Raw genomic sequence first — 11,296 nt, forward strand, 5'->3', positions numbered from 1 at the left:
TGTTGGGTGGCTTGAGCATGGTACAGTCGTTGATGCTGTGGTTTGATGGGACCTGTTATTCAGCACCACATTCACAAGAGACCATTCCCCATTCGTATGATTGAGCGGAAATCATGCTCACAACGTTGCTACATCAAGACAGCTTGAAGTGCTACTTCTAAGTTTCTCAACAAAATCAAGCCAACTCTTTCCACCGCACTGAGATCCCTGAATGAAATGATCTCAGGATAAGCGCAGACACAAAACCACAATGACTTTACAAATATCTTGTTTCTCGGCGAAAAATTCAACTGTGACCAACTCTTCAGAATCAATAATGTAAACAATGTTTCAAAGGCTTCGTGCAATAGTTTTACAGAGTAAGAATGACTTGTATTTTTACAGCAACTTCATGTGGCTCAGTTAAACGAGACGTCAAACAAGTTTGATTGACAATGACATCGCATGGAGAAAGCAACTATTTGTAGCGAAAACAAGGACCCAAAAACAATCTACAATCTTCCGATAAGCAAATGTACAAAATAGTGACTGATCAAGTCTGGAAACGTTGCCGGGGGTTGCAGCGCCTTCCCCTCAAACGAACGCAAGCAAGGCCTTTGATGGATTATATACACAAAATCCAGGAACAGCAAAATGATTTGTATACAAACTCAACAATGCAACTACAGTACAATAAAATACACAAACTGTACATTGTGAGGTGCCACCAAAGCGACGTGCCTCAAATGACCAATGGCGGGGAGAGCTGAGTGGACAGAGCACCAGGTTACATACGTCACCAATATGCCAATGATAAGTTAGTGGGTTAGTGACAAAATAACTTCTAATCATGTGGTGGCCATGACAGTGATCCTTAGTATGGTGACAGGTTTGGAGCGGAAAGGACAAGCCATAACCAGGATCTGGAGTCGAACTGGGCTTATCTTGTCACCCCAGACCTGCGCAGTGCGCATGATCAACAATGTTTGATTTGCATCTCGAGAGAGCCATTTCACTTAATATTTAGCTCTCGGTATCAATGGGCAGGAGTTACGATTAAGCTACAACTCCATGAACACTTTCTCGCCAGTGTCTAATGTGAAACCACCGATGATACATCGGTTGTGAACAAATCAACACAATTGACATTACACGTTTATACATGCATATAATGGATATAGCAAATACTAAGCATTATGTTTCAAAGTTTTAGGGCTTTTTCGTTCCCTTCTTTATTAAGGGTTTCTTTCGGAGTGCGAGTCGATAGCGTGCTGTCACAGCACGGATTGTCCATAGCTCAAAACAGCGACATTGGTTGGATGAGGGGAAAAATGAAAGAACTGCCATACGTGGAGAGGCGACGGGGCTTGAGATGGTTGGCGCGTATCGTAGAAGAGATGGAAACATCAATGAATCGACGGTGACCCCAACGCCGATGTGCCAGGGGGCTCGGTGCGCTAGAAGCCACCCAGTGGCAAACAAGCCAGCATGGCGAACTACCTAGGTTATGACTTTTCATATGTAAGGTTAAAGCAAGCGATGAGATTTTCTTAACGCAATTAGTATTGTCACAACATCGGAATGCCTTCAATCATGTGGGTAACTGATGAGGACGCAAATAAGTGGCCGTGGAAGTGGCGGCCATATTGTGTGTGGTCACAAAAATGCAAAGTGATGACTCCATGTCGTTCAGAGAGTTTCATAGCAACCACTCATGGGAAGCTCATTCCAACTTCGTGAAAGATAGAGAATTGTTTTACAGAGTTTGATCCCCTCATGTTTATACGATGATGATTGTTGTTCTGCGTTGGTGGAAATACGTACGAGCCAGCATTCAGTGGTTCATGAATATTTGATGCATGGAACTGACTGGATAACTACAAAGCGCTATCGGTCACAAAACAAACGAACCGTTGGATTATTCAAATATACCATTCCCTTCTAAAGCTCCATTAACATCCCTCATAAAACATGTAACGCCATCACGTTGTCGGCATTGCACACACGAAAGTGAAAAGGATAAGAATGTTACAAACGTACAGAAGGGCGAAGCGGCCACCGCAAAAAGCTCGCGCCTTATTTACTTGAATATGAATTGACAAACCCTTGAAATCCCCACGAGATAAATATAATCTATACGGAAGCAGATAGTTAAGTTCCAGCAAGTGAAGTAATCATTTTAGATAGACAGCAATGACGGCCCAGAGGAGCTCGTTGGCGTCACTCTTCGACGCCTGGTCTTCAACTTCAAGATCCAGCAGGTAGCGCACGTGCCGCATGGCTATGTCATAATCTTCATCACTAAGCGGCTGGAAGGCATTCTCCAGTACGTCGCTGGCATGAGCAAGGTAGATTAGGGCCAGGGTACGTCGATCCATCTTCGATACGTCATTTGGCCACTTGGAGAGCACAGCGTCCTGGACTCGTTTGACGAGTCTCGACTTGATTGTCTCGTCACACAAGGGATGAGTGGTCATGTCGAACAAGACAAAGTTCTGCTTTCCTGTAGTAAGTACTCCCTTCTCGACAAGATTCTTGGCGATTCGCTCACGAACGTTGCGCAGTTGGAAGTGAAGCTTCAATGGATTCCACGTCTCACCGGAGAGCAGATCAATCCAGCCCTGCAAGGAACAAACCGATCACAGACATCGCAGAATGGAGGGGATAGATACACAGTTAAAGCGAAACCAGTCCCTTTACGATTGCCAGAATTGTAAACATCACTACAGATACAGACATTCCGTCCATTGAACATTATGGGGAAGTCACATAAGACACAATGGATTGCACCCTTTACCACAGCAAACGATGTCTACACAACATAGCAAAGCAACTACACCACATAAACAGAACAGTTTCTGTCGTCATCGAAAGGCAACTTCCAGTCGGTTAGGTTTTATGATTCTTATCGTGTGAGAAACTTTTTCTTACAATAAATGAGATGAGTGCATCACTGGATCTTTAAAGTTGCACGTCATGTCCTGAACTCACCTGAACGCCTTCGTCCGTTCCGCCTCGCCGCACATGGTTGAGCGCCTCGTCCAGGATGACGTCACCGGTTGGCGTCTCATTCTTGCACCGGATCTAAGCAAGAAACGAAGATAGTCAGTGACACAACGTCAACACTTACATTCACGTATCGGCTGCATGATGCCGGGTGGGGAGACAGTTTGACACCTAACGAAATCACGATCTTGTGTATTTGTTACGATACTTAATCATATGAAAGTAAAAACACAAAATAAAACACGAAATAAAAAAATTAATGAAGACACGAAGGTTGGCTTCACGTTCACTTAATCTACATCTTCAAGTTGCAGGGCATAAGCCTGAATCCAACAAAAAAGTGATAAAACATAAACCCAAGTTGCAACAAAGTGATGCATGCCACAAGTGGGGCAAATAAAAGTGGGCGTATATCGTAGTTACCCTAACATTTATGGGAAACATGATACACTTGGGAGTCTGTGGGTTGCGATAACTGTATGATATGGCAAACAGCTTGTAAATGTTCGAGTGTGTTTGACTGTTTGTGTGAAATAACAATGATGCAGTAAGCGTAACTCTTGTCCTCCTGAATCAAAACCAACTAAAACAATCGGAAAGTTAACTCGCTTGAGGTAGCACGGTCCACTCATTAACCTCCGTACAATTGAATTGGCCTCGTAGCTCCTCCAAGCACGACGGAGCAAGTTTTCAAGCACTTACCTTTCGCAATAGCAACGAGCGTCGTCTGACTTGCTGCTTCTCGAGTTGGATGCGTCCTCTCAAGGCAAGCTCCACAAGGATCGCCCCACGGAGCCCGGAGGAAATGCAGTCGTTCCAGAATGAAGTGTAGCCTTCTCTGTCCTTCAATCCCAGCAATAAAACTTCCTCCATTAAAGTTAGTCTGATGTCTTTGTCCGAACCTTCGTCTTGTCTAACCAAAAGATACAAAATGATGCATAACCGTAAAACTTGCACGAAAACAAAAGTATGTTGTCTAAAACAACACACTTGAAACTAAAAAAAATGTCACATCTTATTTTTTAGTAGATCATTCAAATATCCACATTAGAAAGCCTTAAGCAAAAGTTTTGAAGTTTTTCAAAATAATAACGTGATAAGAATTGGAATGCTCAATAACATCATAAGCAATTTGCACTGATAAGTAGGCTAAGTCTTAACCCTATCTGTAGCGACACGGGGTTTTATTACGACGCCCCACTCTAGTAGTGAAATATTTCACAGAAGAAAATATGCTAGAAATTTCTTGACTTTTAGTTTTTATTGTTTGCAAACTTTCTAATCCCAACCTGGTCATTTTTCTACCTTCCTGTCCTTCACAACAAGCATTTCGTCGCAGGTGGCGAGACGTTTTCAATTTTAATGCAATGCTAGTTGTATAATGTATATGTTAATGTTAGTGCAAGTACTTTGAAATGTAAAAACGTCCAAAAATGCCTTATATTTATGAGCGAAAGTAATTTTTTGTTTAGTTTAGCATTACTTCATGTTATAATTCAAAAATTTCAATTTTGAAGATATTTTCGTTAAATTAGAATAATAACCGCCTTTCTGACGTTTTTTAATGTCAAACACTTTATTTGAATAAATTTGTTGGGTAAGAATTTAATTTCTATACGCACATTTTTACCATACTTTTACAATACACATGGCTATTATCTTGTAAAATATTTTGGCTCTGTGATATTCATAGCTCTCGCTATTAGCGATTTATTAGCACGGAGCTAAGATAGCCCGTGACGTACTTTACACATACGAAAACAGCTTGTACTAAGATAGGGTTAAAAGGTGTTTAATTAAATTTAATTTGTCAAAGTTACGCTTCATTGCCACTTGCTTTAACTTTGTCAATGTTTATTACATGAAACTGAACATGGAGTATATTAGACACCTTCAATTGTAGATTACATTCTTTAGGATATATATATATATATCAAATTTTGTGTCAAGTACTGTATGTTGCTTTTGCATCACTTTTCATTTTCAAGATAATAGAAAATTTAGTAGATGACATTTTAAATTTCGCTGTGTCTCGCAATGTCTGCGGCCTGAGTGGATAATTAACTACTAATCACTGGGGTTGTTACTTTTGCAAGATGTTTTCATCTAAACGACTTTTACGTACCTGTCTTCTTCGCTGTCATGCTCATCATCACTTTTGTTTCTAATGCTAGCGGCTGCTGCAATAGTTGCTTCTGTACGTCGTTGTACCAATCCACTTGCGTTGTTTCTAAGCGCCATTATTCTTTTCAACAAGATGAAAAAAATTGTTAAAATGATTTCTTAATTCAATAAATAATTTAACAGAAACATAAAAACAAAAATTAATGATAGTCTAGAATTCAAAGCAGAAGGCTGCCAAGTTACTTAACAAATGAACAAGACAATCAGCTGCACAGCATATAATGTTCTAAGCAGAAACAAACGAATGACATAAACAATGATATAATAGGAAGCAATATGAAGCACCGCATCAGGCATATATGCAACATAGTACTGTAGTACAGCATCAGTCATACACTAAGTAAATGATAGAGGAAGGGATTAGAACACTCCACATTTCATTCAACATCGACTTGAATATGAATGATTTGATAATTGCAGCCTGTCCAGTATAACAGTAACCTAATCTGTGACAGTGCTGTGCATTGTGTGCTAGTTAGCATTCTAAAAATCCTCACACGGTGCAACTTGCAAGCATTAGTTTAAGATGTATAAGCTTATGACTATGCATAACAATCAATAACTTGCAAGTATTTTTTAAACAAAAAATTCTTTTCACAAGTCATGACTTAACCACCAATATGGGGTTAATTGTAATAAGAAAATCATCTCATTTTGATTCTGTGCAACCTTGCACAAAGTCAATGTGGTAACTTTATTCTTAAATTGCAAGTAGGAACGCACATACTGGAGTTTACAATGTCAAAAACTTTTCCATTGCATTAAATAAACAGGCAAAACAACGTAACCTTAGCGGATTTAACATGTATTACACACAAAACAAAACATATAACATAATTAATAACTCAAATGTTTTCGACACGTATGTGTGTCCTCATCAGATATTGAATCTGCAATATAAATGAAAAATTGTAAGATAAATTTGACCAATTTTCATTTTTTAAATTTTTCATTTTATGTATATTGCAGATTTAATTCCTGATAAGGAGTTGAGGACACACATACGTGTCGAAAATGTTTGAGTCATTATGTTATATATTTTGTTTTGTGTGTAATACATTATGTTAACCTGCTAAAGTTACTTTGTTTTGCCTGTCCAATGTCCATGGTTCAAAAAAGCATACTCTCTACCAAAGCATTAACATTAAGTAAAATGAAAGGAGCGATAAAAACTTTTGCAAATTAAATAGTAATTATTTGTTGCAATAATTGCACTGGAAAAGCTACCACCAAGCCAAAGAGAAGCCTACTACAATAGAGGCTACTAGGTTCTTGAGCTAATGCAAACAGCTGAAACTTTTGGCCAAATTGTTTGATTGGAAATCTCTCTGCCGCCACGATGGAAGTCACACCAAGAAGGTCAGCAGTAATAATAATGTAATGGTTTTATTTATTGTCGCTCTATAATTGCAATTGTAAGGATCTGTTCTACATCAACTTTGTCATCAACTGGTTTTTCTGCATGTACCCAGTAAACATTCTTTTCAGAGTCCTTTCTCACAAGATGTTCAATACTATAATCTTTGGCTGAAAGCATCTCCTTGAAGTATCCAAAATGATCAACAGAAGAAAATGGTCTTATACTTTGAAAGAAGGTTTTGCAAGCTTGGTTTGTGTGCTGCAGGATTACTTCAAGCATTGCCCTTGTTTGAAAAGCTTTTGGATGAAACACCAGCAAACAACATGTTGGCTCAAGCATATCGTATTTACATACAGTGTGATGTTTTCATCACTGAATTGAGAATGCTTGCTTACTTTGGACAACACCTTACATTCCCTCTAATAAATTGTGTAGAAAAGTTGGATGCAGTGCAGCTAAAATCTCTGTTAAAGCCATTGCATGAGCAGCTTTTAAAAGACCAGTTGACTCTACTCCAAGACTATGAGGTTAAATCAAAGTGGGAGGAGATTTGCCTGAGTGGAGAGCTGGAGCAAAAACTGTACCATCTCATGTGTCAAGGAAGTGCTGGATGTCTCCAACGCCAATGTGGAAGGGAATATGGTTTCCCAGGACCAAACTGTGTGAAAGGCTCCAGGGCTTCTGACTTAACACTGATACCAGATGATATTCTTGTTTCTGCTACAACCAACAACTTACCATGCGAAAGGCAGCTCTCAATGTTCAGCCGCTACTCTGAAACAGCAAAATTTCGCAACCGTACACACAATAGACAGACTTTGAGAAATAATATGGTATTGGCAAAAACTGGCTCACAGAAACGTGCAAAATCACAGAATGTGCAAAAGCTGTGAAATCAGCTCTTGATTTGATGAGTATCAAATGGTCAGATTCCCAAGAGCAGTTGAGAAAACAGCGACTGGCAGAGAAGTGTGAGAAAAAACAAAAGCACACTGATTACATCACAAAACTTCTCACTTCATGCAAGAGCTGGAATGGTCCATGCACAACCAAATATGAGTTGTTGGCTGTGCTCCAACAACATCCAGACAATACTAAATCAATTGTATGCACTGAACCATAGGCGCCGACTCCGGGGGGGCGGCGCCCCCCCCGTAAATTTAGCTCGGGGTGGCTGCCCCCCGCAAATTATTAAAAAAAAATCCTAAATCAAATGTTTATAAGTTCAGATTTGCGTTAGTTTGACCTTCATTGCGGATCGATCTCAATTAAAAGATCTACTTGTTGCAACAAGAGCGCTGCTCCTAAGATAACAAAAGAAACAGAAGTACGGTAGCTGATAAACGCTAGCATGGTTCCGTTGAAGCAAACAATGATTGAAAAACATTTTTCTTGATTTCTTCCGCTTTTTTTTTCTTGGAAGTGTCAATAACGAGGAGCAGTTTGCTCAGTTTAGTATCTACTCATATTAAGAGCTAAAGTTCAAAGTGACCAGCATATAATTCGAAGTAGCCTACAGGCCTCGAAATTCGTTTTTGTTGACGGCGGACAAACGTGTCCGGTCTGAGCAGCCATCTCAGCGGACAAATTAAGTCTCACGGCGGACACACCAGTTTTAGCCGTCGATCGTCATGCTTGATCACTTTATCTTGATAATAATTCTTCGCCATTTCAGAACTCTAACTACGGTTTTAGAAGGCTTTTTAAAAAATCAGTAAAGTCACTCTAAAAGGCTTTCATCAGACCAACGACTTGCGCTTGAAGAGTCAAAGCGCCGTGTAGCTGGTCAATACGTCACATAACTGATTAACTTCCACCGAACATGGTCGTGTAGCTTATTGCGTCACAATCATGGCGATCTATACTACTGGCCTTCCCAACGTGGCAACAGCCAAACAATGTGGGGGCCTATTAAGTTTTGGCAACTAACAGGTATTAGGCGTAAAAAAGGCGTTTTTGCATGAATTATTACTAAAAACAAATACTTCTGGATTAGAAAACGAATTTTTTAACATTTCTGGATAATTAGTTTTGAAAGAGAGTTTTGAAAGTTGGGTCACTCTTGATTTCGTGTACCTTGATTCTGTTGATATCTTGATTCTCATGGTATTCTTAACATGTAGCTATTGTCCTGCTTTCTTGCCACTTATTTAATAATATGACATGTTAATTACGTTTTGGCACTGTATAGGCTAATTTTTACACTGTAATTTTTAGGCTAAAAAACAATACTTGACCAATGAAAATTGCTGATTTCATGTTGTAACACTTATCTCAGTCGGTAAATTGAAATTTCGTATAGGCCCCCACATTATTTGGCTGTTGCCACGTTGGGATGGCCAGTAGTATAGATCGCCATGGTCACAATGCTTTGGGCAGGAGTCGGAAAATTTCTACACCAACGCTACTATTTTCCGCTGTGCAAAGTTTTACAGGCTTTTTTCTGTAAGTTTATTTTTGCGTGTCATGTGAGCGAAACTGAATTTTCCTTGGGTCTTTTCTTTCTTACTGTAATACCAAAACTTAACAAGTTTTGTTGCATCTTGCTGTAATAGCCTACTCGTATAATCTAATTTAGTAACCAACCTTGCCGTACCATTATTATTCGGAGATCAAAGCCAGACATTGTGAGGTAAAACTTAAACTAAATTGCGCGTGATTAGTGTAGAAGTACCTGTACTCCTATCGATTCTTAGCGAAGAATTCACCTTTGTTACGCTGATTCAATGTCATCAATCGTTGAAGCAACGTAAGAATCGAAAGTTTTCCTCCTTGAATGGAAGCTAAGGGATACAGGATTCACATTTTCTAGATGCGCGCTAGAATGCGCTGGAAAATATATTATCGCAACAATTGTTCGTGCTATGCAATGACGATTTGTATCGCTACTTCCTGTGCTATTTCTCGGCGGACATATATTACCGATCTCGATGTTACTTCCCGCGGACATCACATGCTGCGACGGCCGATCTCGATGTTACTTCCCGCGGACATCACATGCTGCGACGGCCGATATGTCCGCCGTGAATTTCGAGGCCTGAGCCTACATTATAAATCTTGGCGATATACAATGGCAGATAGACGCAAACAAACATCAATGCTGACAAACAAACATCAGCATTTTGAATGTAAGCAATCAGTCGGCTAGAAAGTTTGCCCCCCCGGCAATTTTCAAAACCCGGCGCCTATGCACTGAACTAGCACTCTTTATTCACACTCATCCTCATGAACGCGCATCTAATCCAGAATTATATCGCCAAAGTAGAATCTCAATTGAAGAAAAGGTGGAAAATTTATGCATACTGTTAGGCGGTTCCTATGGCACAGCAATATCATCTGCTCATGTAGCATTGCCTACCAATGAAGAAGCATTGGCAATAATCTCGCACCAACCTGTTCCTATTTCTCTTTTTGAGACCAATGAACTTTGCGCTACATTATGGTGGGAACGAGATACTGTAGTTTGGTATATTGGAAACTTCAAGGATATGCTTTCAGCCAAAGATTATAGTATATATTGAACATCTTGTGAGAAAGGACTCTGAAAAGAATGTTTACTGGGTACATGCAGAAAAACCAGTTGGTGACAAAGTTGATGTAGAACAGATCCTTACAAATGAAAATGGAAAAAGGCTTATTATTACAGGAAAGTGGGACTTTGGTAGAACAAACAAAATCTGTTTGAAAAATTCCAAAGAAATCGAAGCTCTATTCAACAAAGCAAAACCTACCTTCTAAGTGTATCAATATCATGCACAATTGCTGATCTAAATATCAGTAAATATGAACATAATTCTGATATGCATAAACAATAAACATTCATTATGGCAACATAGAAATATTGGGACACATCAGAGGTGAATGGTCTTCTCAAAACACCTGATATAATCCCCTGCTAATCTCTCAATCTCCCCCCATCAATATAATAAACAAACAAAAAAGGAGTCAAATACAAACCCTTGAATTTCCACATGCATTGGGAAAGAACATCCACCCCTGGGACACAACACTGACTAGGCTATAGTCTATCCTTGTGCTCAATATACTGTGTATATATATATTATGTGTTAATTATGTGCTATGTAATGAAGCAAATTTTCAAATTCTCGCGTGTGTACAATAAATGGCACCATTTGGCCATTTCAAGAGCTTTTTCACTTTTTCTTGCACCAAAATGTTTGCATTTATTCTGACCATCCCATACAAGGGCTTAAAATACTGGAATTGGGATGTGGGGGGCACAGCAAGAAGATTTTTACAATATTTTTTTTTTTGAGGGGTATTTTTTCAGTATTTTTGGAAGAAAAATTAAGTTTTGGCCCTTTCTACATGAGATAGATGATTTTAACCACCAAAAATGGATTCATTGCTGAAAAATGAGTAGGAATACACTTTTAAATCAACTGATTCCCTCAACTGTGTCAGATTTTATATCCCAAATTAATTTTTATGAAAAAAATTCCCTCGCTGGGGTCAAAAATCACATTTTTTGCCCCTAATGAACGGTTTTTCAATATTTTGACCTAAAATTTGGTATACAGCTTAGATTTAGTATATCTATCAAAATAAAATTGGATATACTATTTTTTTGGGTACCTCCCCCTCTGGTTTCACGCCCCTAGTCCTTGAGCGTTTCGAATACCAAGATACAACACCCCCACATCTGTTCATTAAAATATACAACACCCCCATTCCTTCCAGTGCTGCGGTGGAAAGACTTTTCTCTGTTGGAAAAGATATGCTTAAGCCAAAGCGGGCAGGTCTTAG

The 11,296-nt window shown here is 39.2% G+C and overlaps 1 protein-coding gene across 1 annotated transcript; it reads right to left on the minus strand.

Moving 5' to 3' along the window:
• Nucleotides 1–251: 251 nt before the first annotated feature.
• On the minus strand, nucleotides 252–10,277 carry LOC145766492 (Golgi phosphoprotein 3-like). The gene is made up of 5 exons (XM_082578218.1): nucleotides 10,261–10,277; nucleotides 5,111–5,230; nucleotides 3,688–3,898; nucleotides 2,971–3,063; nucleotides 252–2,600 (listed from the first exon to the last, which is right to left on the minus strand). Exons 2-5 carry the CDS (start codon nucleotides 5,224–5,226, stop codon nucleotides 2,154–2,156), a joined length of 867 nt encoding a protein of 288 aa, XP_082434344.1. The 5' UTR covers nucleotides 5,227–5,230; nucleotides 10,261–10,277; the 3' UTR covers nucleotides 252–2,153.
• Between the last annotated feature and the right edge of the window lie 1,019 nt (nucleotides 10,278–11,296).

The sequence above is a fragment of the Aplidium turbinatum genome, chromosome 3 (genome assembly GCF_918807975.1).
Source record: "Aplidium turbinatum chromosome 3, kaAplTurb1.1, whole genome shotgun sequence".
Lineage (NCBI taxonomy): Eukaryota > Metazoa > Chordata > Ascidiacea > Aplousobranchia > Polyclinidae > Aplidium > Aplidium turbinatum.

Bases quoted from the DNA above. Each gene is read 5' to 3' on its own strand.
- LOC145766492 (XM_082578218.1), bottom strand. From the start codon at position 5,226: ATGGCGCTTAGAAACAACGCAAGTGGATTGGTACAACGACGTACAGAA. The intron at 3,064-3,687 runs GTAAGTGCTTGA...TTTCTTGCTTAG, and splicing joins GCTCGTTGCTATTGCGAAAG to ATCCGGTGCAAGAATGAGAC. The intron at 2,601-2,970 runs GTGAGTTCAGGA...TGTTCCTTGCAG, and splicing joins GAACGGACGAAGGCGTTCAG to GGCTGGATTGATCTGCTCTC.